Here is a 27323-nt window from a genome sequence, read left to right as displayed (position 1 = left end):
CTGGCCCCTCGCAGCTCGCGGCGCGGCCGGCCGCCCCCCGCTCCTTAAGCTCAAATTAGCCGCGCGTTAATTAACACCCGAGTCCATCAAGGCGCGTTCCTCGGTACAGTACTCCGGCAGGGCTTATATAGGCAACCCAAACCCAGCCAAAGCAAACCTCCCCAAACCCAACACTTCCAGCATGTCCAAAATGGGAGACAGGCGCCTGAGTAACCCGGGGCAAGGTATAGTGCCATCACGCTTTAACTTTTGTTCTGTGGGGCTTGCTAAATTGCTGTGAAGATAACATTCTCTGCTAGCGCAGGTTCGGCGGGGCCGGGCTCTGCGCTCCAGCTTTCGGAGGCTTGGCAGCGCGCGTTCTGGCCCCTTTAGCACACTGGTCCCCCGGGCGGATTTTTCCAACTCGGTAGCCACGGGGGAGAGGGGCCCAGGTCCACACCGTCCTAGGCGCACACGAATATAAAAGAATATTTATTTAGAGTGCGGAGTACATAAAAATGCCCAGATATCTTTGAAATTGGTAGAGCAAAGAAATAGAAACGACGCCGTTTCTCATGCCTATTGATGTGATCTGCGGGAAGGGGTGGGGTGGGGTGGGGTGGTTGAGAAGGACACTAGGAAATCCAGTCGACCCTGGTGATTGTAACCCGGGAGGAAGGGGGTGCCTGCAAATGTCCAGGGAAGGTCTTTACCTCTTGCTGAGTGTGCATGGGTTTGTTGTTGTTGTTGTTTTGTTTTGTTTTAAAGATACACACAGAGCTTGACGTCTACCTCCCCCCCCCCCACTTGAGCCTCCAAATATTTTCCAGTAGGGACTAAGGAGATTGAGTCATGTCTTCAGGGCCTCAACTAAATCCCTAAGAATTGCATGAAACGGAGCCCAGGTTTATTCCAATAGCGCTGCCCAAGTGTATGATATTTGTAACCTCCACGACAAGTTCCTTTGATACGGTGTTCTGGTGGGTGTGGAAGGGTCACCTGAGGAGCTCATAATTCTTTTGGAGAAAAATCTTGGAAATATTAATATGGGTTTTGATAGAGGAGTTATGCGGTCGGAGGTCTTTCGCCTTAGCGGGGGAGCAGGAGGTTTGGGGAGGAGGACTGTGGACATCCTAGCAGTTTGGGGTACCGACCTTTTTTCACAGTCATTGGTGCAGACCCCAAATATCTGGACATTCAGGTCTTTGGGAGAGCAGGGCTCAGTGCAATAGCCATCGTTTATCCAAACTGCTTAGTTACAGGCAAAAGAAACCTGACGTGCCCTCATTGTGCATCGGGCTTCTCTTGAGTTGGTTTAATGATGGCCGATTAATAAAGCCACTGGTATGCCTTCAGTGGGAAGGGGCATCCCATCAGGCCACGCCGTAGGTACCTCCAAGGTCAGCATCAAAAGCACCCAGGAGGCGGGTGCAGGTCGTTAGTGAGGGCTCCCGGAGGCCCTGCAGCAGGTGAGTAGCCCGCCCTTAATGAGGTCCGAGGGGGCGCCCTAGGGAGCCTCCTCTAGCCTGGAGCTGCGAGGGACATCGGATGTCCCCTGAGAGGACTCTGGAACCGAGAAACTGCGGCTTTGATTTTTATGTCCGCGTGGTAATGGGGAGCCACCCTTGAAGTCTCCCCTCCGGAACACAGTTCCCACCCACCCCCCCACACACACAACGAGGCGCCGCCCTCCAGCCGGAAATTTGTTCCTCTTCCCCTTGGCCTTTGGCCGGGCGCTGCCAAGCCACACCGTTCCAGGCCCGATCCGCCGCCAGAACCTGATCCAGCTCAGCACCCACACAGGTGTCAGCTTGAGCTGACATTATGTAATGGATTTGGCAGCCAAGGCTCTTACCAAACGGAATTAAGGAGGGTGGGGTTTTCTCTTTTCTTTGCCTTTTTCTTTTGACTACATCTGGTGTCAGGTGTACTTGATCCGCCGCAGCAGGTGTTTTTATGCAGGAAAAGACCAAGCGGAATGTCGGCCTTGGTCAAAGCACTCCCAGAGAAGGGCCAGAGGCAGGCCTGGGGGCCCTGTGACGAACCTCCAGCTCCCCTTCCAGAGCAGCCTCACCTGAGGTCGTCCTCCGCAGCCTCCGCCGGGCTAGCCTGAAGTCCTGGCGCGAGTGGCGTGCAGGAGGTTGCCCCCGCTCGCGCTCTGTTTTCTGGCAAAGCCCCTCTGGTAAAAACTGTGGGCTTCCAACCTATAACTATTTGCCTTTTATTAGCCTACAGATCCCCCCTGCGAGTGTGGCTGCGTGTAAGACAGGACGGAGAATCAGGGGATTCTAAGTAAAATACCCTCGCAGGTGACAGGGAGCCCTGCCTTCATCTCTGTAGCTTCACCTGAAAGCCTCCTCGGGCCCAGGTCTCTAAAAATCAACCAAAGCGAGCCCGTTCGGGACTCTTGATAAGATGCAAGACTACGTTACGGGACTCCCGCTCAATCGGAATTTTAAGAATATTTTACCAATTTTGGTACGCTGTAGAAGGGGATTGCATATAATGCCAGACTCCATTTTGGTAGGCAGAAACGAAAGAAAATTTAGGAATGGTGGCATCTCCCTCTCCAAACCTTCAGTTTACTTGTGGACACCAAATAGTTGTCTTCATGGAATTCAACGCCAAGGGCTGGTTTGAACAATTAAAGATTTTCGGAAGGGTCTGCCCCTTAAAGAGCCAAATGTTCGATTTGGGGTAGTGGGCTTCACTGGGAATGATAAAATAGCAAATAATGTTTAAGTGACCAACTCGAAGGTTAAATTTGAATCTCCGTGTTCAGTACCAAAAGGACTAATTCCTATCTTTAAAGGTGATGTAAAGGTTGAAAGCAAAGACTGGGAGAGTTATGACAGTAACTGTGAAGACAGTGGCCAGGGGCTGGGCGTCCAAGTGGTTATCTACAGGAGATTTGGGCAAGTATCCCAACTCCTTAATTTGGACTGAGGAATTCAATTGAAAACTCACGAATACTTGAGTTGCAAGCACACAAATAAAAATCTCTCTCTCCCTCTAGAGTAGCTCTCGTGTACAGAGGTAAAGCTGCCAGGTGAAGCAGGCAAACCTTTTACACTGATATTTACATGACCCCAGAGTTGCCCTGTGCCCGTGTTAATTGTAGCACAACTTCAGCAATGACTACCTATAAATGAGATTTTTAAAAAATCTTGTGAAAATAAGCAGGGAGAAGAGTAATATCTGTGGGGAAAATTTTAAAACAAAGTTTAAACTAGCTCCATTGAATATGCCATGGTCAAAAATGTTTAGTAGGAAATTCTTGCTTTCCCTTGGTGCTGCGGAAGCCACTGAGTGCTCTCACAGGAGCTCTTAGCAAAAAGAATCAGGAAGCAGCACCCCCACCCCCACTCTTTTTTGAAACGCACAGGAGTTTCTTCACTAATTCTTCTTGCTGGATCTCCTCTGCCCGCTAAAGATCCTGTAGTGATCTGGGAAGGGACCAGCCCTGACATGCAGCCGTCTGTCCCTGGGAGGAACTTGGAGATGTAACTCTGTTTTCATGCCAAAGGACAAAATGATTTTACCCAGAATCAGGTTGTGTTTTCAAGTTACCTTTCCGGTCTAATCACATGGTGCTTAAAAGACTGATAAACATACAGCAAACTCATCATTGCAGTCACGAGTGAGCCAGTTTCCGTTTGGGGTTTTCCTTGAGTCCTCATAAAGGGTCCCAAACCTTTGAAAGGGGCAGGCCTTACATCGTTGGGGCATCAGTGGCTATTGGGTGTCAAATTCAGGCATTTGGGGGCATTTTGCTAGTGAGGAAGATGAAATCTCCAAGGTTGTCAGAGATGATTTAGTAGGGGGAAAAAGGAATGTAATTTATAAAGTTGACTGTTTAAAATATAAAGAAGAAAAGTTTTGCACAATATTAAGCCCTATTTAAATATAACCAAAATTTCTTCTGTCATCTTCTAGCTAACAGATAATCCATTACTTTCTTTTACATTAATTGTTCTGTATCTCAGAGCTGTATTTGGCTGAGCCCGCTCCCCCTCCTCCAGAGACCCTAATCCTGAGGCCTCAGGATTAGAAGCAAACAGTGGCTAATAATTTCAAAGAAAGAAGCAAATTCTCTAAAATTGTATTCAATAAGCAGAGCAGTTTAATTAGTAAGCAATTGTTAAATAATGCAAAAATGAGTCCTTTCTCCATCATACCATTGTATTATAGCCTGAAAGTTGCCCTTATACAAATACCCACTTCTAAATGTATGGCTGATCCACGGAGAGCGTACTCTCATCCTCAGAAACCAAGCTCCAAACCGCGCGAATGCGCGACAACGAGGGTGCTGATGTATGCGGTGTGCGCTCGCAGCATAGCGACCCACTGGTGCAGGCTGGGCTGGGGTCTGCGTACTTCCTACTTCCTCTCCTATCACCGTTCTGCAAAAGAATTTTTAAAACTCAGACTGCACACCGGCTCCTTTTGATGAGGGGAAATATCTTCATTTGCCTACAACAAACAGTTTTTAAAGAACAACTTCCGTTTGTTCCATTTTCCTTCAAAACTATGGTGGGCACAAACTAGCAACATTTTATCATCCTTATTCTGGAACAAGATTTGGCAGGTAAATGGGCTCTAAAACATGCCAAATGTCGAGCAGTTTAACATTCAGAGATTTTTTTATGCCACAGGATAGATCTATAACTCTATAGCAATAATAATCCGTTAAATAAATATACAAACGCATTGTTCACCAAACCATCCAGTGGTTTCACTGCAGTGGGAGAAGGACATCATTGCTATTATTTAAATTAAACTGCTATGGTAGAATATAATTGTTAATAAAAGCCTTCTTCTCCCCGCCCCTCAAGGTTTCCCCTCCCCCTCTGGCATTTTATGACGTGCCATCCACGATAAATGTAAGCAGAATTATGTTGATCCTGGTAGCCTATTCTGTAACCATAATGTCGCGTCTACAGGTCAGCCAGAAAATGCAGAGGATAATTACCTTATTTAAAGAATACTTTGAGAAAATGCACTTCTTTAATTAGTTTAGGGTGCTGGTGTTCAAACTTTTCTCTTTATAAATGTGTGTGTGTGTATATAGAGAATTCTATAAACGCTTGTGCGCACCCTCTGTATTATTCCCATGTTTGTACATTAAAGGCTGCCATGTAATCATTCCATTGGGCTGGCTTAATGCATTTAACAGAACTAATGGGTCGTCTGTGCCGAAAAGCATGCTCCTATTTTTTAATCCTGTCACGTAATAAAACGGTTTTGTACCAGTCTGAGATTTCCACCTTTATCCATTGTAGATGCTCTTGTCCAAGAAAACCCTTTCAGCAACTTTTGGCTCCCGACCATTGCTAAAATGCCCCCCTTCTTTCTACGCAACTATCCTTTATTTTTAAAACCTATTTTTCGTGTTTAATAATAATAACAAGCAATCCTAGCTGTATAGAAATTCGGTTGAAATGACCCAGTGAGCTCCCGCCTTGGTCCTTGCTGCTGAATCTCAAATACTGGATATGATCGGACTTGGTCGTGGGCTCCAAGCTGCAGGAGACCGAAGCTACTTTTTCGTGCCGGGATTTCACCTTCTTTCTAGCCTGGAGTGTGCGCGCGCGCTACACACACACACACACACACACACACACACACACACACACACCCACACCGCTCCGTAAAACAAGCTGAGGGGGTGCCCCAAATGTGAACAGAGGCGCGCGACTGAGGCTGAGCCTGGGCGGTGGGGAAACAGCCCGAGTGAGCGTCGCCCGCCCCAGGGGCTATGGCTAAGGTGGGCGCCGGGGATCTGGGTGAGGACGCGCGGGGACTGCGCGGGCTTCCAGCTCTTGTCTGAGACGCAGGCGAAGAAGGCTAGGAGCCCGGCAAGGAAATCAAAGTTCCGTGGAGCTTGGAATCCCTAGATAGGCACCCCTGTCCGGGCGGAGGAGAACCCTCCGCAGTCCGAGCTGAAGCGTGGAGCGGCCTCCGGCGCTCAGTCGGCTTGAGCAGAAGCCTGAGAAGGGGGTCCCGCGGCGCTTTTGTACTGCCCCGCCTTGGCCAGCCGCGATCTGACGCACCGGCTCCCCCGGGACGCTGGGGGCGTCGCACTGCAGCTGGGTGGGGAGCAATTTATTCCTCGCGGTCCCATCCCAGCCCATCTTCCGTTACTCCACCCTACCCCTCCCATCCCTCCACCTCCTCCTCATCTTCCTCCTCCTCCTCCTCTACCTACTCCTTCACTACCTCTGATTCTCCACCTCCCCTTCGTCCTCCTTCCTATTTCTCTCTCCCCCTCTCCTCCCTCCCGCCTCCCTGGCCTCTCCCCCCTCCCTTTCTCTTCTGAATAAGCAAGCTTTTGCCTCTAAAAGTCACAAGGAATCCTCGTGTGTGACAGAGAGAGAGAGAGAGAGAGAGTGAGGGAGAGAGAGAAAGAGACGAGCCTGCCGAGAGGAGCTGCAGGCAGGAGGGGAATCTGGCACAACGGCTGGGAGAGGAAACTTGACGCTTCTGGGCCACCATTTGCCAGGGCCTCGCTCGAGGTAAGTACTCTGGGGACAGCGGAGTTCGATTCCTGGCAGGGTCCAGCCTTCGCCCGTACTGGAGGCCCGCGAGATGGGCACCATTACCTGGGGCTACTCAAATAATGATGCAAATGGGGGTGGGGTGAGAGCGGGCGGGCGGGGGTGGGGGCGGCGGGCAGGGTTCCAGCCCGAGGGCGGGGGCCAAGAGGATTCTGTGCTCCTGGGAGGTTGGACCCCGGGTTCTTGCCCTGGGGCACCCTGTGCGTCGTGCCAGGGTTCCGAGCGACTACGGGAGGCTGCCAGCTACCCGATTTCCCTCTCTGTGCTGCGCGTTCCCACAGCTCCCCTCTTTTACACATTCGCGTGCAAATGAGATCCTGCTCTGTCATGAAGTGACTATCTGAGCCTCGTTCAAATCTCGGAAAGGGAAAGTTTGGCTAGGCGGGGGCTGCGCAGCTCCGCGGTTCCCTGGAACCGAAATTGGGAACCAGAAATTTGCGCGAGGAATTGATAGTTTTCTTTTTCTCCTTTAAAAAAATTACCTTTAACGAAAAATTGTATGTATTCAAAAAGATTATTGGATTACTATGTCTGATCAGCTGCTGACTACTTACCAATAAGCGTTTTAAACACACAGGCACATTCGCGCGCGCACACATACACACAGACACACCAGGGGCTATGTGCAGTCGGGAAGGCCATCATAAGTAACCAAGAATTCAGAGTCGCGAGGGCTGTTAAACGTGTAAAGGCTGTGTACGTGTCTCCATGTGTACAGAGAACAGAGGGAGGGGGCAGAGGGAGCGCGCGTTGGCTCGGCGTTTTCTCTGTGCTTGTGTGTTTCGTGTGTTGTCAGCTGGCTTTGGTTTCTAAGCGCTGAACGCTGCCAGGGGCGGGGGCCGGCATCCACCATCCACCTCGGCACCCTAGTGGCGAAACAGGACTCATTTGTTTGGTGCAGAGCGGTGACGACCTAGAAGAGACTGAAGTGTGGTTAGGTCGGCACCCTGCCATCCATTACACCTGCGGCAGATGGCTCAAGTGGTAGAATGGTTTTGTTTGCAGGGATGAAGAAGGGAGGAGGGGGAGGCTCGCCCCACTCTGAGGAAGTACCATAAAGAAGCAAAGACATGAAAGAAGCCATATTCGTACCATCAAAAGCAATAATGTTGCCGCGGTCCATGAGTGAACCTGGGACATGTTAGTGACCTTGGTGCCTGACCCCAATTGATGACATGGGAGAATCTTAGGACCAATATATTTTCAGATTAATTTTTGATGAAGCACCTACTTCTTCCACACACACACACACACACACAAACACACACACACACACACACACCACCTGTCTCCAACCAGATGCACACAGGTGTCCTTGGAGCTCTACTCCCTGAAGCCAAACATCATTGAACCCCTGCGGATTTCAGCGCAGCTGAAAGGGAGGCCACTCTGGAGGCAGGGAGCCTCTCCTTTCTCCCCAAACGATTTTTGCAATCAGCCTGCCAGCTACCACACACAAGCCTCCCCTCCCCCAGATAACCAACTAGCTGGGATTTAGCCGGGTTTCTAATGTATCCATCTCTTTTTCACATACAATGATGTGCCTTTCTGAGCAATATTCTCATCCTTGCACCCCTTTCTTCCTTCATGCTCCTCAACAAGCAGGAAAGGAAGTGCACACACACACACACACACACACACACACACACACACACACCCTCCCAGGCCAGCCCTGAGGAGGGCAGGTGTGACAAAGGCACACAGATACAGTCTAATGATAGCTTAGCCTGTCTTCATTCCTTAATTTTCTAGCTAAGAAAGAAGGATTAAAAGAGAAATATATTAAGGAAGACCTAAATAGAATGAGAAGCCTCGTCTCCACCTTTAGTTCACACACACATCACTGTAACAACCATGGATATATATTTTTTACATATATATTTATATTTATATATATAATATATTACATATAATATAATGGTACGTATATATTCATGTGGAATACAAAACAATTTCACTGGCCTAATTTTCTGTTCTGAATTTAATTAGGGTTTAATATGCTAATGCTTTCAGGGATGATTATGTATATAGAGAATTGCCACCATTTTGACACTTAAGTTCTATTTATTTTCTTTAATACTAAATCAACAGTTTTTAGATTCAATAAAACCAAAGAATATCAAGCAACAATGAGAACTCATTCTAGCTAAGATTTTCAAGTCTCAAATAAAGCTACATTCTAGAAACCTAATGCTTCCCAAGAAAGGGAAAACATTTCAACCCCTGCATTTTTCAAGGTGCTTTCAATACCCAAAGCCACCTCTGAACTGAGTTTGGTTGATGGGTGCTTGTCGTGTGCCCAGTGTAATTTAATTTTCCTGTGATCATTTTCTTTCTCTATGAAGATTTCCATTTTAGGAGAAGAAAGTTGACTTTGCTATGTGCAGTGGGATGCAGGATTCATTGAGAGAAATGCCATTAGGATATAGTTTTATTTTATTCATTATTAGTAATACAGGTTTGTTCTTACATCATACAGACTGCTAAGAGCCTCTGCTCTGGGATGTGAATTCATATATTATCAGAACACATTCAGATACATTTGCAGGATAAAAAATAATAAGAAAATATTGCAAACAGTTGAGGAGTGGCCTTCTTGAGCATTTTAGAGAGTTTTTCAAATAAAAAAAAGAGGAAGAGATTAAATCTAAAACTCTTCACATTAGGGGCACTAAGAGATTCCAATCTTATTTAAACAAAACAGAATTAGTAAAACTTTGTAATTGTAGAGAATGCAGACAAAAATTTAGCCCTAACAAGACTCCTTCCCCCCTTTCCTCAAAACACTTTATTATTTTAAAATTTTTACCTTATTCAACTTTATTTATTTATTTTTAAAGTAGGCTCCACACCCAACGAGGGGCTTGAACTTAGGATCCTGAGATCAAGGGTCACAGGCTCTACCAACTGAGCCAGCTAGGCACCCCTCAAAACACTTTAGACCCTAGTTTCAACCAGTATCTAAAGCTAAGTAAATTAATTTCCAAGATGAACTCGAACTTTCTATGAAAGTTTTTTTTTAATTCTGGAATTTTAATGAGCGATATTTTAAATAGAAAATTTCCATGATTCATATGAGTTCAAATACCCCAGCCTTTCTAGGAGAAGAAATATATATTTTAATACCTGAGTAAGTTAACACCCGAATCACACTAAATCATGTTTCTTAGGCCCAGGTGAGACTCAGAACCAAACGCGGGAAACAGGAGGTGTTTAAGGGAGAAGAAGAGGCTAAGATCCCTCTTTCTTCCACCCACTGCTGGGACCACCTCCTTTTCATATGAAAAGGCTATTTGCTTGAACAGAAAAGACTGGTAAGAGAAAGTAAATCTGGAATACAGGAATTGGTTTCTTTCCATCCTCATACTTACTACGTTTTCCTCAGGCCTCGCCATCCCTTGGCCTCCTCTCCCACCCTTCCCAACCAAAGCCAACAATCGAAGCATTTACATTTATATGTAGCAAGATCTACATATACCCTTAGGTCTCAAAAATGTCTCCACCACCCCAAATTTGCTTTTACTTCCGGCGTAATTAAGAAGATCGTAATTCTTAAACAAAAACCACCCAATCTCAATCCCCGGGAGCGGTGAGGGCGCGCTCAAGGTGCATGAGGCTGGCGAGCTGGAAGGCTCGGCGGGTCCGCGTGCCGGGAGCCAGCCCCCGACTGTTAGTCTGTGTCCTGGACTCGCACATTTCCCCTCTTAAGGGAGGAAAATGAACTCTCCTAGATTCCTAATTTGCAAAGATAGCATCTTTAGTCAGCACTGAAATAGGGGTGGTGCAGAAGAGGCCTGGGTCATGAACCCGAAGAGGTCAGGGCTCCAACCTCAGCCTGAGTCTCTCACAAAACCAGGAGACGTTGGCCAACTGCACTGCGGGTCCTTTCGGTATCCAGAAGAAAGAACCTCAGGCGGGGGAGCGTGTGTGCCTGCATGAGTGTTTAGTCCCATCCTACAATCCACTTGAGTCTCTAGAAGCTCAGGCTTTTCCTTCCTGGAGGCAGACGAGGCCTAGAGGGGCAGGCGGAGCCTTGGGCGCAGATTCTTGTGGCCTCCCAAGTCCACGCAACCCGGCACCCCCAGCCCAGGGCCGCCCCGACGGCCCCGATGCGGTACCCAAGTGGCCAGTAGGTGTCGCTGTTCCCCTGCTGGCCGGAGCCAGGAGCCCCGCGCTGGCCCCCAGCGCCACTCAAGCCTTCCGCGCCAGGCAGGTTCACAGACCCACCAGAGCTCCCGAGAGAGGGCCGCTACCCATCTGGGACTGTCCCCTCGCTCACCTGGCCACGATCGCAGCGACACTGGCCGGCCTAAGGGAGCGCCTTCGGGGAGAGAAGGAAGAGAGTGTTCTGTTGGGGCGAAACACAGGGCCCCGACGGAAGCGGCTCGAAGCCACCAACTCTCCCTCCTTTCTCTTCTCTTCACGTGCTGTGGGCAGCGACCGGGCACAGGGAGCATCCTGGTAAAATCCCGAGCCGGGGGATTCAACCGGGGCTCCAATCCGGGCTCCTCAGTGGCTTTAAAAATCAGAGGTTGAAATCCCCAGCTTCGTGGGAGCTAGCCACACAGAGTGGATTGGTTTCAACTTCTTGACTCGAAGAAGAAGAAGAAGAAGAAGAAGAAGAAGAAGAAGAAGAAGAAGAAGAAGAAGAAGAAGACGAAGACGAAGAAGAAGAAGAAGACGACGAAGAAGAAGACGACGACGAAGAAGAAAAAGAAAAAGAAAGAAACCTGGGCCTGGCCACATGCGTGAGCTACATACCATCTTGTGCACACGTCTGCACGCAGAAATGCCGGGTAATCACGACCGCCCCCCTCCCCTGGCCCAGGAAGGAGTCAGTATTTGGATGTGGTTGACTTCTCCCAAAGCATTGCTTGCCAAATATTACTCCCTTTCGGAAACCTAGCAGTTAGCACGTCTTTGGAATCTGTATTGAAATTCTAGGTATTGAGAATTCTGCGCCCTTCTCTGGCGTCCTGCGGCTCCCTGCCTTGGGCCTCGGTGTGCCGTGTAAGAGATTATTAATCAGAAGCGTTCTTTTTGTGTGTGTCTCAAAAGGAGGAGGTTTGGCTTATGAATACTGAGAGGGATATTTACAATGGGTGCATCCAGTAGGTAACTGGAGATTTTATTATGATTCAGATTGTTTTATACAGGGAAATCACTATTCTGATTCGAAGATGGAGGGGGACTGCATTGAAAACGCTAAATTCAGAACTTCGAGTTATTGAGTTAGGATGCCAAATGGAACTAACGTTTAAAAGCCCTATCTTCTTTTAAAATGTGGGTACATTTTGCAGTGAAAAATTTTAAAACCCCACACTTGATCTATATTTTTTGGTAAACACCATCAGTTGGTGAAGAAGAAAAATGTATCAATCAAATATCAAAGAGAATGAAAGAAAAATTCTTACTTAAAGTCCAAAATATTTCGGAACACATCTTGTTCCTGACTCTGGGCCTTGGTCTCACTATCTTGGGGGACAAGGCTGGGCAAATGCCTGAGTATTCAAGGCAAGCCTTAATTTTTTACCATGAGGTGGCCAACATCATCTTTAAATGTCATGCCTTTTGCTATGTTTCACAAAATTGGCGACTTTACGTTAAATCCTGTGTCTGTTATACAATTCTAAATAATTATTTCTGATTGAGACAGCAAATTAATCATTCGTTGATGTGGGAGGGGGGAGAAACACGTGTCTAATTGGAGGTTGTGAAGTTCAGTGAGGTGGTATTTTTAGATTTGAAAGTCCAAAATCAGGTTTTTGGGTATCTCTCCCCCTCCAGACTTTTCCTCATTGCCTCCCCATTTTACCCCCTTTTCACCCAACCCTTTGGGCTCCCTTCTCCGCTCTTTCCCCCTTTCCTCAGTCTCTCTCTTCCTTTCCCTTGTTGCGCACCCCCCACCGCAGCGCCTTTCCTCTTTCCTTTCCCATCTCTTCACCCACCCACCCCCATTCTGCTCCCCTTCCTCTGTGTGTGTATCTCTCTCTCCGTCTCCACCTCTCCCCCCCCATTTATTGTCTGATCCTATCAGTCAAGTTAATATAAAAGTAGCAAGTGGGAGGCCCAGAACCTCTCTCCCGCGCGCCCAGGTCACTTTGGGGAGGTGTCGGTCGCTGCCAGGTTACCGGCCGGAGTGGTGGCCCTTGATGCAGGGCACGCAGCTTGTTGAGGAGTTGGGGTCTGCCCGGGGTTGCGGGGCTTATTCAAATGCCGCCCGCTGCTGCTGTGATTCGCAGGGACTCGGCCTCCATATGGTAATGCGGGGCGGAGTGGGGGGAGGCGCAGAGGGTAGAGGAGGGGAGGATGGGGGTGAGGGCGGGGTGGGAGGGGGCTCCGGCACCGCGCGCTCGGCTGCCGGGCTGGGACAGAGCACCCGGACCCGCGGCGGCGGCTGCAGCGGCACTACCCACCCTCCGCCACAACACCCACTGAACCAGCGAGCCACCGAGCCACCGGCCCCCGGGGTAAGCCACAGCGCGCACACGGCAGTGACAGTGACGGTTCAGATGCTTCAGGTTACTACCATGAGCCAATAAGGGAGATTAGAAACAGAAAAGGAGATTACTGAGAAATCAGAGATAAGAGGTGTACCTTTCTGTGTCCCTTGTCACACAGCGCGCGCGCGCACGCACACACACGTCTGTACACACATGCATGCACAGACATCCGTACATGCACACATTCCTTGCTAGTACCATCTAAATATATGCACCGCCACTCTACGCCCGGAAACGTGGCGGGTGTGTTTGTTCTGATTCCTGCATAAAGGCAGGCAGGTATGTTTGAGAGTCTAGGCTGGAACAAACCGCCACGCACGATTGAATTGCAGCCAAACTCGAAGAGACATTTAACCTGCCGAATTATTTCGCTCAGCCAGGTGCCCCCCAGAAACCGGCAATTCTGCAACCAGTTGTGAAATCCTGCAACTATTCATAAAATGTGCTGAAAATGTACTTTAGGAAAGGTAATCTTGCTATGTATGGCAAGGTAAGGGCAAACGTAAAGGATGAGTGTGTTTCCGTTTTTTAATGTTTTACGTGTAGCCATCTGACCACTTTTTATTGGGTGACATATCATATGAGCACTTTAGTGTAGGCTTGGAAAAACTACAGTCAGAGGTAAGGCTGGAAATGCCATAAGACTTAAGGGTGCTAAAAATGGATGCTGGATAGTCCAGCATGAAAGATGGCATACAGCTGTAGGTTTAAAATGGGAGAAAATACATGTGAATATTTATACATGAAAGCCACTGGGGAGGGCTGAATCTTGCCCTGAGTATCTGTGCAGGTAAGTCATTCATAAGAAAACTAATTACCTGTGCATGTACTTGGACTTGTTTAATTGAATAAGCTGCATGTGTGCATACTTGCTGTTCTTTGTGGCTATACAATTATGGATTCAGTCTTTTAAAAATGATAGCTTTGGAGGAATTTTAAAAGTGGACTTCATACATATATATATATTTTCCAAAAGCCATTGTATTGAATAGACGTATTGCCAAAGGAAAATCTGACCCTATAAACAAGATTACTATTGCTTGATATCTAACTCAAGGCCTGTATAGTTTAGGGTAAGTCAAATGGCTTAATATAGTCAACTGTTTTGTTTATTTGTTTTCATTTCAAAGTCAGGAATTAAGGATGCTTTTCAATCGAGATAATGTGCGTTTCCAGTCACATAAGATAAAAATGAAACTCAGTAAATTTTGAGTGCAGCAGATAAGGTACAACATACAACATGGTTGAAAATGTCTTCCTTGCAGAAGGCTGTCCGTTGCTGTGTCTACACATTTTAAAATAGATTTTTTTTTTTTTTTGGCAATAAGAAATGCTCTAAGGCAATAGGGTAGCGAATGCCGCAACTCTCAGTTAATCAGCACAGAAATTATTTAGAAATCTTTGGAGTCACTTCCCTTTATACATACATTATCTCAAATGCACTGGCCCGAACTGTGTTTTTGCTAATATGAAGTTAATTAGATAATCAAACTTTGAGCCTTGAGCGATGGACATTACAGCCGTGCAAGGGGGTATGTCGGGGGGGGAAAAGAAGTGTCTTTTCTTTTATGACCAAACCAGGAGGTTATACAGCTGGCACTACCTATATGACAGATGTGCATATTTGGAGCCTTAAATACACAGAAGCAGGGAAGCGACTGTGCATATTATCTAGCAAGAGACAGCAGCAGACACTCGCCAAAAAATACAGACAGAAAGGGACAAGAGAGACAGACATAACAAGATAGCAAAAACAGGAAGGGGGGATCAATAAAACGATACAACCTGAACTTTTCGCGAATTAAAAAATGCAAATATATCTTTACATATGCATCAGTATTAAAAATAATACACGCTGGAACCAACAGGAGCGGGAGCAGGAGGAGGAGGAGGAGAGGTGGAGGAGGAGGAAAGGAGGAGGAGGAGGAGGAGGAGGAGAAGGAGGAGGAGGAGGAGGAGGAGGAGGAGGAGGAGGAGGAGGAGGAAAGAATGGAGGCGCCGCGGAGCCCTGATTATGCATGGGCTGGAGCTGCCTCCTCTAACCTGTTCTTCTCCGAGCCCGGCAGCCGGCGGTCCTCAGCCGCCCACAGAACAGGAGCCGAAACAACCGTTCCCGAAGGCTACAGCGTTTATTTTTCTCTTTTGGGGGTTTTGGCGGTTGTTTCAGGGGCTCGCCAACTGGCCCCTTTAATTAAAAGCTTCAATAAAAGGCGATCGCGCCAGGAATGCACCGGCTCCTCTCCGCGCAGGATTTGCATATTTTTTTAATGCCCTAATTTCCTTGATGTATGTAAATGTAGCCGGACGTAGAGGGAGACAGGGAGCTGACGTCAATGGACGTGACCTCGCAGCTAAACCTTGAACGTGAAGCCGGGATGGGGGAAAACACGGAGCGGCAGCCGGCGGAGCCCGCTAGTGCGGGCGGCGGCAGCGGCAGCGGCCGCGGCCAAGCCCAGGCCGGAGGAGGCCAAGGGGCCCAGTATCCACCCCGGGGGAGGACGAACCGCCGTCTTCTTTCACCACCGCCTGGCTTCCAGCCTCGCCAGCCTTCCGGCCATACACACAAGCTCTTGTCCTGCGCCTCCGGCCCCACCAAATACACGTTCTTTTGCTTCCCTCAGAAAAACAACACACTCAAAAACAAACCCAAATCAACAGATAACAAACCAAATCAGATCCCCAAATGTTTTAGACCAAGGTTCGGGTAGCTTATCAGAGAGAAGACTCTGACAATGGAACATGGTTTTTTGTTTGCTTTTTTGGCTTCTCTCCAGAAGAAGAAGGGGGGAGACCTCAGACAACAGCAAATCATTCCTAAAACACGAAATGCTACACGTGTTTCCAGTAGGGAGAGATAAATCGCCCAGCCGACTGGTGGGAGCTTCTCGTTTTGGTACCTATTTACCTGTGCACTCATTAAGCGCGTCGGCTTCATTAACTGCCGTGCTATTAGCCTGCGATGTAATGTGATGGAAGTGTCGCGCGCGCGCGCGCGCGCGCGTGTGTGTGTGTGTCTGTGTGTGTGTTAAGGAGGCGCTGCGGGCGAGATGAGAGCGAGATCCGTGTTTCTCCAAGGCCACCTCTGGGACTTAACTGTAGGGCCATCTAGACCAGAGCTCCTGGGCTGGAGTTCGAATTTCACCCATTTGGGAAGGCGGGTGTGTAGATCACAGAAGGCTCTCTCTCTCTCTCTGAACAGCCAGGCCCTTCCTATTACACTGTGCGGGAGGAGGTCTTTTGAGGTGTGAGCCATTCCTTGGTCGCAGCCCGGGGCGCTGCCTGGCGGATTCAGCCTGGTGTGTTTTTATCTTGGAGCTCAGCAGCCTCAGCGAGGAGGTAGCTACTCTCCGCTACGCGGCAGGGAGGCCTTCAGACTATTCCCCACCCCCGCCCCCCACCCAGCCCCGCGCGCCGGCGTGTGCGTGCCTGCGCACCCGGCGGGAGTCGCTGGCACCTCCCAGTGCACATCCACCCCCGCTTCTGCTCGCCCACCCACTCCTAGGTAGCTAAGAAATGATCCTCGGCCTCTTCTGGGCCGGGGCGGTGCGGAGTCCGAGGCGGAAGGCAGAGTCGCGGGCTGCCAAGGAAGGGGCGCCGGAGGCCGCGGTGTCGGCTTCCCAGTCCTGCCCTTGGCCGCCAAGGCTGCCGTTTTCTTCGTTCCACCTCGCAACCCTAGCTTTGTTTTCCTGACATGCTCGTGACCACCCGGCCCCACGCCTGCGAGGGGAGTGTGTGCGTGTGCGCGGGGGGCGGGCGCGCGCGCGGGCGGGGGTCCTCCCGCCAAGGACACGCATGGCTGTCTGTCCTCCGGCTGCACTTGGCGGGAAAGCTGGGGGCCGCTGGCGGGCCGGCGGCTCTCATTACCACCTCCCCGCTCCCCCCGGAACGCATTTACATACGGGCCACTCGCCTGAATTTTTATAGTCCCCGTTCCACCCCGGTCGCACGCGCGCAGGCTCGGAACAAGCGCCCGCGCGCGCAGACACCCGCGCCCAGGCTGTGGCCGGCTGGGAGCGCGAGCAGGCCCAGGGGTTCAAGCCGCCCTCGGCGAGACGGGTTCTTGCACCCTCCCTCTCGCGCCTACACGCCTGACAGCCTCCCGGCTCGTGTTCCAGGAAGCCCACTTTCCCTCAAGGCCCCCACCCTTCTCCGACCCACACCCTCCCACATCTCTCTGCCTCTTTCCCTGGAACGAACACACACACACACACACACACACACACACACACACACACACACGCTTAGGAACGAACACACACACACACACACACACACGATTTTTCTTACCCCTCAAATAGATAACTCCTATAGGGCGTCCCTGGTACCTTTTGAATAGCTCTGGAGTTTAAAGAATAAAAATCTTTATAACGTATTGCTTGTCTTTAGCCAAACACATTTGACGACCACAACAAAAAGAGGAGGAAGACTGAGGAAGGGGGACTTGAACCAAAAGACCTTTCTTTTTTTAAAAAAGTCTGCAAGTCAAAAGGTCATTCTCCAAGTTTGTAAATAAAATTGCAAAGGGAGTTCTTAAAAAAAAAAAAGGAGAGGAAAGAAGGAAGGTAGAAAAGATCCACAAGTTACATAAAATGGTGCATTGAAAAAACAAGACAGGCCTATTCTTTAAAAAAAAGAGAGAGAGAGAGAGTCTAAAGAAATCAAGAGAAAAAAAACTGAAGGAAAAGAGAAAAAAGATAGAGAAAATAAAAGGTAGAAAAGGCAAAAGAAGTTTCCAAAGAAATGTGTGCTTTACATCTTATAATAGGAAAATGTAGCCATTGCCTTCCTTCAGACGAGACATTTCTAATTTGTTCCGTCTGTCAGGAGGGGACTATGAGAGGTTTGGGTGCAAATTCATTATCTCTGGCAACGCAGAACGTAGTGTGGGGACTGAAAAAGACCGTGGCAATGGATGAACAATAGGGCTTCAGTTCATCAGTAACAAAAGCAGTGGGGAAATTGGTTGAGTTTCAGAGCACGTCCTCCTCGGCAGAGGGGGCTGGACTAGACCTTGGACAGCCCCCCCAAAAACTTGCCGAGCCTCGCACACACCACTTCACTCTCCGCTCCGAGGCTCAGGGAGCAAGTGCCTGGCGTGGGGGGAAAAGTTGGCTTTTTTCCTCTTTCGTCTTTTGCGCCCTTCTCTCTCTCCCCAGAAGGGAAGATCCTTTTAAACTATTTTAGACGCAATCAAGCAAGAATCACCGTGTGGAATTGAGCGGCAGTTTTAAATGTGCTAAGGAGAGGAATGATCTGAAAATTTTTTTTTTCTTTTTTTGGGACGCCGAAAGGAGCCTGTTTGTGTACTGCGGCCGCCCTGTGACTCTGGATCTTGTCTTCTGGCCGGCGCCTCGATTCCTGCCCAGCTGGATTTGGGGGGGACAACACTGCCTGGCTTAGGGAGGAGAGCAAGTGAGTATCGTGGCGGCCCGCAGGCGGCAACTCGGTGGGCTGCACGGGGCCAGCAGTGACCGCTGCAAACCCGGCGCCCGCGCTCCTCACCACGTCCTCGAGCCGGTGACCGCAGAGCCCCGCTGCGGGCCGCTCCGAGGGCCAGTCCGGGGCTTTGCTTCAGCTAATTGATTTTGAGTCTCGGATGCTAAACCTGTTGATCTCTTGAGTTGTCTGAGCCAGAACTGTTAATTATCCAGCGGTCTGACCCCCAGTTGCAGAGAGATGCCAGGAAAATTTCGCGTTGGAAAGGGGAATTTTGTATGTAATTTTGTGTTGTTCTTTAGTGGGACTTTTTTCTTAAAAACCTAGAGCTAAATACAGTTGTATTTTGCGTTCCTGGATCCAGAATTTGCATTTTGAATGATTCTTTTAACCACCTCAAAGTTGCAATCATCTGGCAATGAAGTGAGGATCTGACTGGATTCTGGCGGAAACTTAATGTACACTAGGTAACTAGACGTGGTGGATTTCCACTTCCCTTTTCTCTAGCCTTTTGGTTTCTGGGAGGCGAAAGGCCGCTTTACAGGGTTATCCCAAGTTCAGATTCATCAAGATAACAGCCATCGCGGTTAGTTATTGGGACTTGGAACATTTCAGCTTCAGATGCTTCTGGTATCCGAGCGGAGCCCGGTCTCTGCAGTTTGCTTGGAGCCCAGACCCCGCTGAGGGAGGCAAGCCCTTCCTTCCGTTGCCTGGAATTGTCTGAGGGAACACGGGGAGGGGGGAACCCAGGCACTTTATTTGCATTAGGGTCTGCCGCGTTTTCTCTTGCAAATGTACCGGCGCTGCTTGAATGGGAGACTGTCTTGAGGGGTCAGGGCAGCAGTGGTATTGATCAGAAGTTAGACCGGAGGCCCTGTCAAGTCACGGCCATGGCCGGGGCTCTTTTGGGGCTGTGGCTGCCTTGGGCCCAGAATGACAGGGTCGGATCCAGTTTCCTCCCTCTCCTGGTGCCCAGCTCTTCCCAGCACCCTCCTTCCCCACCTTGCCACCAGTAATTAGGGCGCTGTCTCAGAAACGAGCTCCCATAGTCAGCATAATTGAACCGGTGCAGTACTTTCATTTTGCAAAACCAGTAGCCCCACCCCATTACTCCAAAATAACAATAAGCATTTAAAAAATCATAAAAGAAAAGCAACCTATTTTCGGGAGAGTAAGACTTCTTGAATATTGAGTCATGGAGGAATGGGGGAAGGGAATAAAAAAATCCACCACTTTACAGCAATCAGGTTTTACATTATTCATTGATTTACTGAAGGAAATAGCCAATCAGGAGCCATAGATATGAATGCACATCTCACCGTGCTGTGGCCTTACAGTAAACTATTTGCATCTTTCTAATGGATTAGATATTTATCTAGGGATTCCCATTGTTTGAAAGGCCTGGAAATCCAGTTCCTGAAACATTTAGAAAATACGACTTTGTTCCAGTCTTGAAATTCTTACATGGAAGAACTCTCCCTCTTCTTTTGTATGGCAGGTTACAGTGTTCAAATCCCTAATGTCTTTTAAGGGTCCCTCTTCCTTCCAAGCTAAAAATAAAAGAAAAGAAGAAAGAAAAAAATTAATTTCCCAAACCCCTCCAGATTCTGCATATTTTGCATTCCCATTATCATGCATGTCTCCATTTAAATGCAAATTAGCATATTTAACCCTGTGGGTGCTGAAGCCCAGCATATATTGTACTGGGGTTTTCTGTAATCTCTTGGCATTTTAAGGGATCATGGTAATTGCAATACTTTAAAATGAAGCCAAATCTAAACATGATTGTATACATATATGTATATATTAAAACTGTGATCATTTGTTTTCTTAACTATTTTTCAGGTAAGACTACAAAGAAGCCTAAAATGAATAGACAATACGACCAACCAAAGGTAATTTAAAATTTTACGTTTGATAAAATCAAAATGATATACAAAGTCAGAATAGAATATCATTTGCTGGGTGGTAGGCCTGCAGTGTATTGCATATGTCCCAGTTCGTGCAATAGATACAATTCCAGAAAAATCTAAGTTTCCATATGTGCTGTTTTTTTTCCCTGTATGTAGCCTTTGTATACTATGTATCAAGGTTGATGCAAACATAACCTGTAACTGCCTATAAAAATGAAATTCAAGATACAGAAGACATAATAGGACACTTTTATTAGAAAGTAAGCCAGTCAAGTACCTTGCCTGAACTATACAAATCGCTGTAAATTAAATGGCTTTTATGTAGAAAATGGTCGTTTTGACTGTATTAGTGGACTGTGGTTTACTTACATAAGAATCTACAAACTCAGTATTAAAAAGGGATTTAGTAATAGGCCAATTCTTTATATACTCTGCAGTAGTCTGAATAGGATTCAGAGAGGTGTTCTGAATATGAGTGGCAAACCTGATTATTTGCATTTGTGAAATAGCATAATTCTGATCCAAATATGTGGAAAATCATAACTTTTCACTTCTAATTTAAGCAGAGATTGTTTATTCCCAAGAAAACCAGGATGTTTCAATTCATGTTTCAGCCATCTGGAGACCTATAAAAAGATTAGAAAACAAGCATGACAATCACGTCCTAATCTACTGGCCATTAATGGGAATTTATTAGAGAATGAGCAGGCAAGCCATTTGAATTCAGTATATCCTTCAATATGCAGATTTCAGAAACGGTATTCTGTAGCTCAGATAAATAGCTTTCTGAAAAACAAAAATACTTGAAATAAGTACATGTAGGTGTTAATAGTTGCTCATAACAATGTATGGCAGGCATTGCTAGGAATCAGCCCAATTGTTTCAACTGGCTCACATCCTAAGTGATAATAAAGTCCTTGAAATGTATATAATAAACTATGACATGAACCTTGGCAATATTCAAAAATAATCAGGTGTTCAGTGTGAAGCCTTGCTGTGTATCTTTTATTTCTCCATACCTTGAAAGAGAATGGAGAGGTAAAATATTTAATTGGCTATATGGCTAGTGAACAGACTGCCCATAACCTTTATGTTGGCTATTTTCACTTTTGGGGGCTCTCACAATGAATCTACAGTATATGTGGCATGCATGAGGGCTAGTCCCGGAGTCAGTTCATGTGACTATGTGGCATTGCTTTAGAAGATGCTATTTTAAGACAGTATTTTCCATAGCTTCTAATTGTAGAAGCACTTCAAATGTTCAGTGTCTTGGCTTTCGTGATAGTTACTTGGGTTCTAAAAATGGATTTAATTGTTAAATGTAGGAATATAGGCACATTAATTTGTGAATTCACGCAAATATGGGGTGACACACATACACAGACATACATGTGTCACATCTCTCCACTTTCACCAACCCCCACCCAGATGTATAGAAGGCAAAAAGATATTCTAAAAATATCTGGCATTTCTTAGGGTTTTGAACTTAAAGAATTAAATTCATCTGATCATATGCTTGCTTTATGTAGTACATGCCAAATCACTAATGATTCTGCTTCTAGGTCTTGGAAAGCAAGGCCAGAATACTCTCAATCTTCCAATGCAGCCAAGCTCATTATGGTTTTACATAATGTCAAAGTGGCATGTGCCTCAGCCATGTGCCCAATTCTGTCCATTAGGTTATGTTGTGACCTCATAGTTCAAGAAGGAACAGTAACTCTATGGGAGTGTGTGTCTCTGAATTAGTTTGTAGTTTGCACGTACATTTTATATGTAACCCAATGCAGCCATTTCTGATCATACTTCGTATACCAAGATTTGATAAGAAAAATAGATGAGCAATTTCCATAGCTGAGTCTTTTCTAAATAATCAGAACGCGAATGCTCACCCAAAAAAAGTGAATAAAAAAACCTAAGGGAAAGTTGGCATCTGTGTTTCTCAATTGTATCTTTAACTGGTGTAATATTATTGTATGAACTGTAGATTGGGGGCTTTTCTTAGCAATTTTGGTTCTCTTTACTTGTCAGTCTTTTCCATAGGATTTACATATGTGTGCTCTGTATGTAACTTGGTAAACATATTCACTCTCATGTCTTACAAGAATAAATTACTGAATTAATGAAAGAGTATATATTAATTCTGGAAGTGTTTTAGTCTTTGGGCAAAATAGTCAACCTAAAGAAATGAGAGTATTGTGATAAACTAGTGATGTGTGAAATGAATATGAAGATTTATGACATTCATGTGTAGCATATATTTGAAAGAATAGTAACACCACCAAACATGACTCCCAATTTTGGAAAACAATCCATAAAGTTCACCCATGGTGAATATGCATCTTATATGGACTGCACCTTAGATATTCTGTTGAGGGGCATCTGAGTATTAGAACTGTACATATCATAGATGCATTATACATAGATTACCCATAAATGAAGGAGAAGAAGAAAAGAGCTCTTTAAAGTGACCATATTTACACTTTGAAAAGTCCTAAGAAAAGGAATGAGGCTAATTAATTAATAAAACAGTATTCTCCTCTAGATCGAAGAAAGGTGGGGGTGGGGCAGGGAAAGGTGGGGTAGAGTTATGCTCTTAACACCCAGGTGTTTTGTCGTTTTCATGAGGTAACGATACTTTTTTCATAATTTCATAAGGAAGACTAGTACATTTTGTCCTTCTGTATGAAAACTGATTTTTGAAATTATAAACAAAGGCTCAGCGTTTCTATTACAGGAGAGTTGTGTACAACAGTAGAAACTAATGCTGCAATGTTTACCTGGGCTACATTCTAAGGCACACACTCTATAGAGAGTCATTTTTTCTAAAAACCAGAATGAAGTCAGCCTGCTTAGAGCATTCCGTTTGAACTTAGAGAGCAAACAAAATACACTATCGCCATGGCACATAGATACAAAACATGACTGAGCCGTGAAGCCATTAAAAACACACCACCAGAGCACATTGTCAATGTAATCACACATCCACTCACTGCGTAATACAGATCTGATTCCCAGCCCCAGAAAGCAAGGCCCTGCTTTAAGCAATAGCAAAGTGCCTTCCATCTGTCTGCCCATGCAATCTGCCAGAAGAGAAATGCAGGCAAAGACGCTCCCCAGATCTGAAATGCTTTTATCTGTCCTTAGAGAGAGATTTCTTCCAGTCTTTGGATATTAGAGCGATCTACACTAGCACCGAGGAGGTAAAAGGCCACGGGTTGCTTATCCTGGAGCGGTCGGTAGTGCTAGCGGAAGAGATGTTGATTGAGAAAATAGGGCTTGTTGCAATGCTGCGGCCGCGGCCGCTGCTCGGGCAGGAGGCGTGGGGCAGTTGGCTGATCACTGATGCATATCAATAACCGTGTACTTGAGATTTCTCATGACATCATCATTACCTTGGTCTCCCGCGGTCTCGAACCTTTGACCTTGCCGGGCTGGTCCACATTTTGGCAGTGAAAGCCCCTCCAATGATGGCCCTTTTCTCCTTCTTTCAGACCGGGGGCAGCAGCACGCCAGCAAGACGGCTTCTTCTCCTCCCCAGCCTAGAAGCCCTGTGAAATCGAGGATCTTCCCCCTAAAACACATACACACGAGATACGTGCGATCAAGCTGCCACTGCTTGGTAAAAAGCTCACGGTGCCTAACCCAAAGGATCAGGAACAGATCCTTGAATCAGCTGTCACCTCTTCTATAGAATGGGATGTTTTTTTTTCCTTCCTCCTTAACCTGCGCTGGAAATTGCCGTTGGCTTTATACATCTCTATAGAGGGAGGCTAAGGAGTCTTGCGTGAGAATGAAGCAATTTACAATGCAAATAGAGGCCTGTGGAGGGACGGATGCTGCTGCTCACACGTAACCGCTTTGCTGCACCTTAGTAGCTGGTTTTATTTTCTGATATTAATAGATGAATTGTTGGCTAACGCTGCCGGAGATTACTTGCTGAAAGGAAAAAAAAAAGTTCGGAATAAACTTTGAAAGCAACAGATCTCGTTTGGATGTTTTAGCTGCACACACAAACAGAAACCAGGTCATATTTACATGCAAGAAGGAATCTTATGCTCGGCAAGTGTCCTGGAGGACTACTCTTCGGTATTGCCAGAGAGATCGGGATCTGGAATCTGGCCAGAGGAAGACAGAGGCGTGTGAGGGAAGCGAGTTGTTATCTTTGGTTATCTAGCTGTATGAGTGTATTGGTCTTCATAAAGCTAGATAACCGAAAGTAAAAACTCCTTCAAGATCGCCGGGGAGCATGTGAGAATGAGACTACAACCAAGAGACAGTAAAAACCAGAAAGGTCAGGAATACTTATTGAATCTAACTTTGTTTTTGTTTTTGCTTTTGTTCTTTTTCCTTATGATTAAAGGTGGGATTAGAGGAAATTAAGTGACACACAGATGCCAAAATACAAAGGTGCCAGATACTTTGAGAGGGCTTGTTACAGCTGCAAAGGAGAGTTGTGTAGTGCTAATAAGTAAAGATGCATGTGGAGTTTGTCCTACTTTAAGACAAAAGTTTATATGAGGGTGTTTTTTTTTTTTTCCTTAGAAAGCTGTTGTAGAGATGTCTGGTATCTAGTTTAAAACTGATTTCGTAATACGTAGACCTAGGCTATCTCCTTCTGAGGGTCCCCTCCCCTGAAAAATTTGAAGATTATGCTTGAGGACTACATGTATTGGGGTTGTATGTCAAGTTATATTACATTAGACTTTCAGAAAAGTTTATAATGGAAGGTTAATAATTTGTATCTCTGAGGACATACAGCTAGCAGAGAAAATGCAAAAAAAAAAAAAAAAAGCAAAGCCTGATTTTTATTCTTCTATTCAAAATACAAGGACAGATGCTTCTCTGTTCCAAGAGGGTTTCCTTGAGGAAGCTACTGAAGCAGAAAGACATGATGGAGACGAGATCGCCTCCCCTCTTGTCAAAGTGTTAAAAAAATGTTCTGTCTTACTCTGCGCCTAGCATTGGAAATGAAAGTGACATTTACGCCACAACCCACGTGTGCGCCTCCTCTCTTTTTGTTTAAGGATGATCAGGTCTATCCAGGAAACAGCTCTGGCATCCCAAACTGAAATAATTAGGACGTATATAGACCTGACAAAAATGGAAAGGGGGTGGGGAATCTGAGGGTCTGTCTTGCCTAATTGATTCCGATAAACGGAATGCAGGAGATGTGAACGGCAGGACGCTCCGATTCCCACGCTCGGGGGCAAGTGGTAAAGCGGGCCCGGCAGCCTATGACAGACAGCCCTGTTGGGGGGTGGGGGTATGAAAAAAACATCAAGTGCACACACCATACTCATCTCCATCGCTTAAGAAAGTAGAGGCATTTCCCACCCACAGCCATCTGCAACCTCCCAAATGGTAGCATCGACTGGTTTGTAGCTGCTGCATACTGTCTGTTTCTGTTAATTTTATAACCGCTGTTTAATTTGGCCGTAATTAAGTTCAGCTTTCTTCTTTGGTTAAGATTTTCAATATTTAAGGAAGGCTAGTAGAAAGCAGTTCCAAAAAAGTCCCGTTTCTGCCTGCCCTTCACGTCAAATTCTCAGTCTGTACTTTTGGCCTTGTGAACACATTCTTGCTTTTGTTTTGGGTGGATTATATCTAAAAAACACATACTCTATAATGGACATTATTATCACTTCATCAGGCTGTTTACCCCTTAACATGATATGTCTAGGAACTTGGCCTAATTGTGCTAGTAGACACACAATGGAAGTAAAACTATAAAATCATCAGCCTACAGAAAGTTAATGGCAATAGTAATATAAAAGGTTGTTTTGGTATAGTCCCAGTTAGATGAAGTCCATACAACCATTTTTACTGAATTTAAAAATGACTATACTTAGCAGAAACTTTGGGGCTTTGGAGGTCCCCACTGCAATCTTTTCATAGAAGTTCTTACATTTTTCCACGTGTCAAAGCAAACATTTGTATAGGCATTAAACGTAAATACAAACATTGCAGTAAGAAAATGCCTAAAATGGCCTATTATTTTCCATGTGGCCTGGATTACTGACAATTTCAAATCCCAAATCTACAATTTTTCTTCAAAAACATTACATTTTCCTTCGTAGCTTCAGCACCTTATACGATTCCAGACTGGAAACCCTAAACCCACTGTTAGTTTCAGTTAGAAACTCTGAGAGACTTTATTAACGTAAATTCTCATTATGACTGCTGAACACGTGCCAAAGTTTTACTACTGTAGTGACCGTTGAGAAGACCCTTGTTTATTTATATTTGAAGCACTGTTTGTGCAAACAACCTTTCATTGTTAAGTGCCTGTATTCCTTTCATTTGCTTCATGTCCAGGGGTGCTATTTACCTAGAACCATTGTCTACTACAATTAACATTTACATTACAAAGTGTGTGGTTTTCTTTCTCAAGGAGGTTCAATTAAGGCAATAAGATGTTTGCTAGGGAAACCTATTGTTTACTGAAAGCACTCAATGGAGTCAAATTACTGAAGCTTTTGCTTACATCTTGGTCTTTTATGTAAATGTGTTAAATATAGCATCTAAGGAAAATAAACAATATTATAATTATGTGTTTGCCATTGTCATATCAAACTTGCTTTGTACCATACTAATGTTACATGACTTATCGATCAATAAAAATACATTTCAATGTTATTATTTTCATTTTATTTTTTGCTGTTCCACTCTTCCTGCTGCAACATGTCCCAATTTTTCTTTTTTCTATTGCACATCAAACTTCTGACATTTTGTTTTATTTGTGTGTGTTGGAGAGAGGTACTATATCTGAGCATGGGTCTGAAGGATGTCCAAGGTAATCTCTACAGTGACCTTATAATAAGGTGATATTTCTTTGAAATCTGAAATATTCCAAAGGCATGTACATATAAGTCAAAAGAAGTGTAAATACCGGTTAAGTAGTTCTTTGAAAGCTAGTTTTAACATTGGCAGAAACC

The 27323-nt window shown here is 46.0% G+C and overlaps 1 protein-coding gene and 1 long non-coding RNA gene across 5 annotated transcripts in view; one reads left to right on the top strand and one right to left on the bottom strand.

Annotated features, from left to right (window-relative positions):
• The window catches only part of LOC113928672, an 85734-nt gene extending 70435 nt beyond the window's left edge, over positions 1-15299 (bottom strand). Inside the window, exon 1 of the long non-coding RNA XR_003521925.1 lies at positions 15083-15299. This is a non-coding gene — a long non-coding RNA (uncharacterized LOC113928672). The remainder of the gene's footprint in view (positions 1-15082) is intronic.
• LOC113928670 lies at positions 151-27011 on the top strand. Of its 4 annotated transcripts, none has more exons than XR_003521920.2 (4): positions 151-224; positions 18331-18451; positions 20321-20370; positions 23880-27011. XR_003521920.2 is itself a non-coding variant. In XM_027604549.2 (4 exons), the coding sequence occupies exons 1-4, from the start codon at positions 12689-12691 to the stop codon at positions 23940-23942; spliced, it is 342 nt and encodes a 113-aa protein (XP_027460350.1). In that variant the 5' UTR covers positions 12687-12688; the 3' UTR covers positions 23943-27011. The 4 variants fall into 4 exon arrangements, 1 of the variants encoding a protein (XP_027460350.1); XR_003521919.2 differs by lacking the exon at positions 151-224 and adding an exon at positions 6211-6494; XR_003521921.2 differs by lacking the exon at positions 151-224 and adding an exon at positions 11213-11332.
• The last annotated feature ends 312 nt before the right edge of the window (positions 27012-27323 follow it).

This window comes from Zalophus californianus, chromosome 5 (assembly GCF_009762305.2).
Source record: "Zalophus californianus isolate mZalCal1 chromosome 5, mZalCal1.pri.v2, whole genome shotgun sequence".
NCBI classification, from domain to species: Eukaryota; Metazoa; Chordata; class Mammalia; order Carnivora; family Otariidae; genus Zalophus; species Zalophus californianus.
Note: the sequence above shows the minus strand (reverse complement) of the source record. Positions and strands in the feature narration are given on the sequence as shown.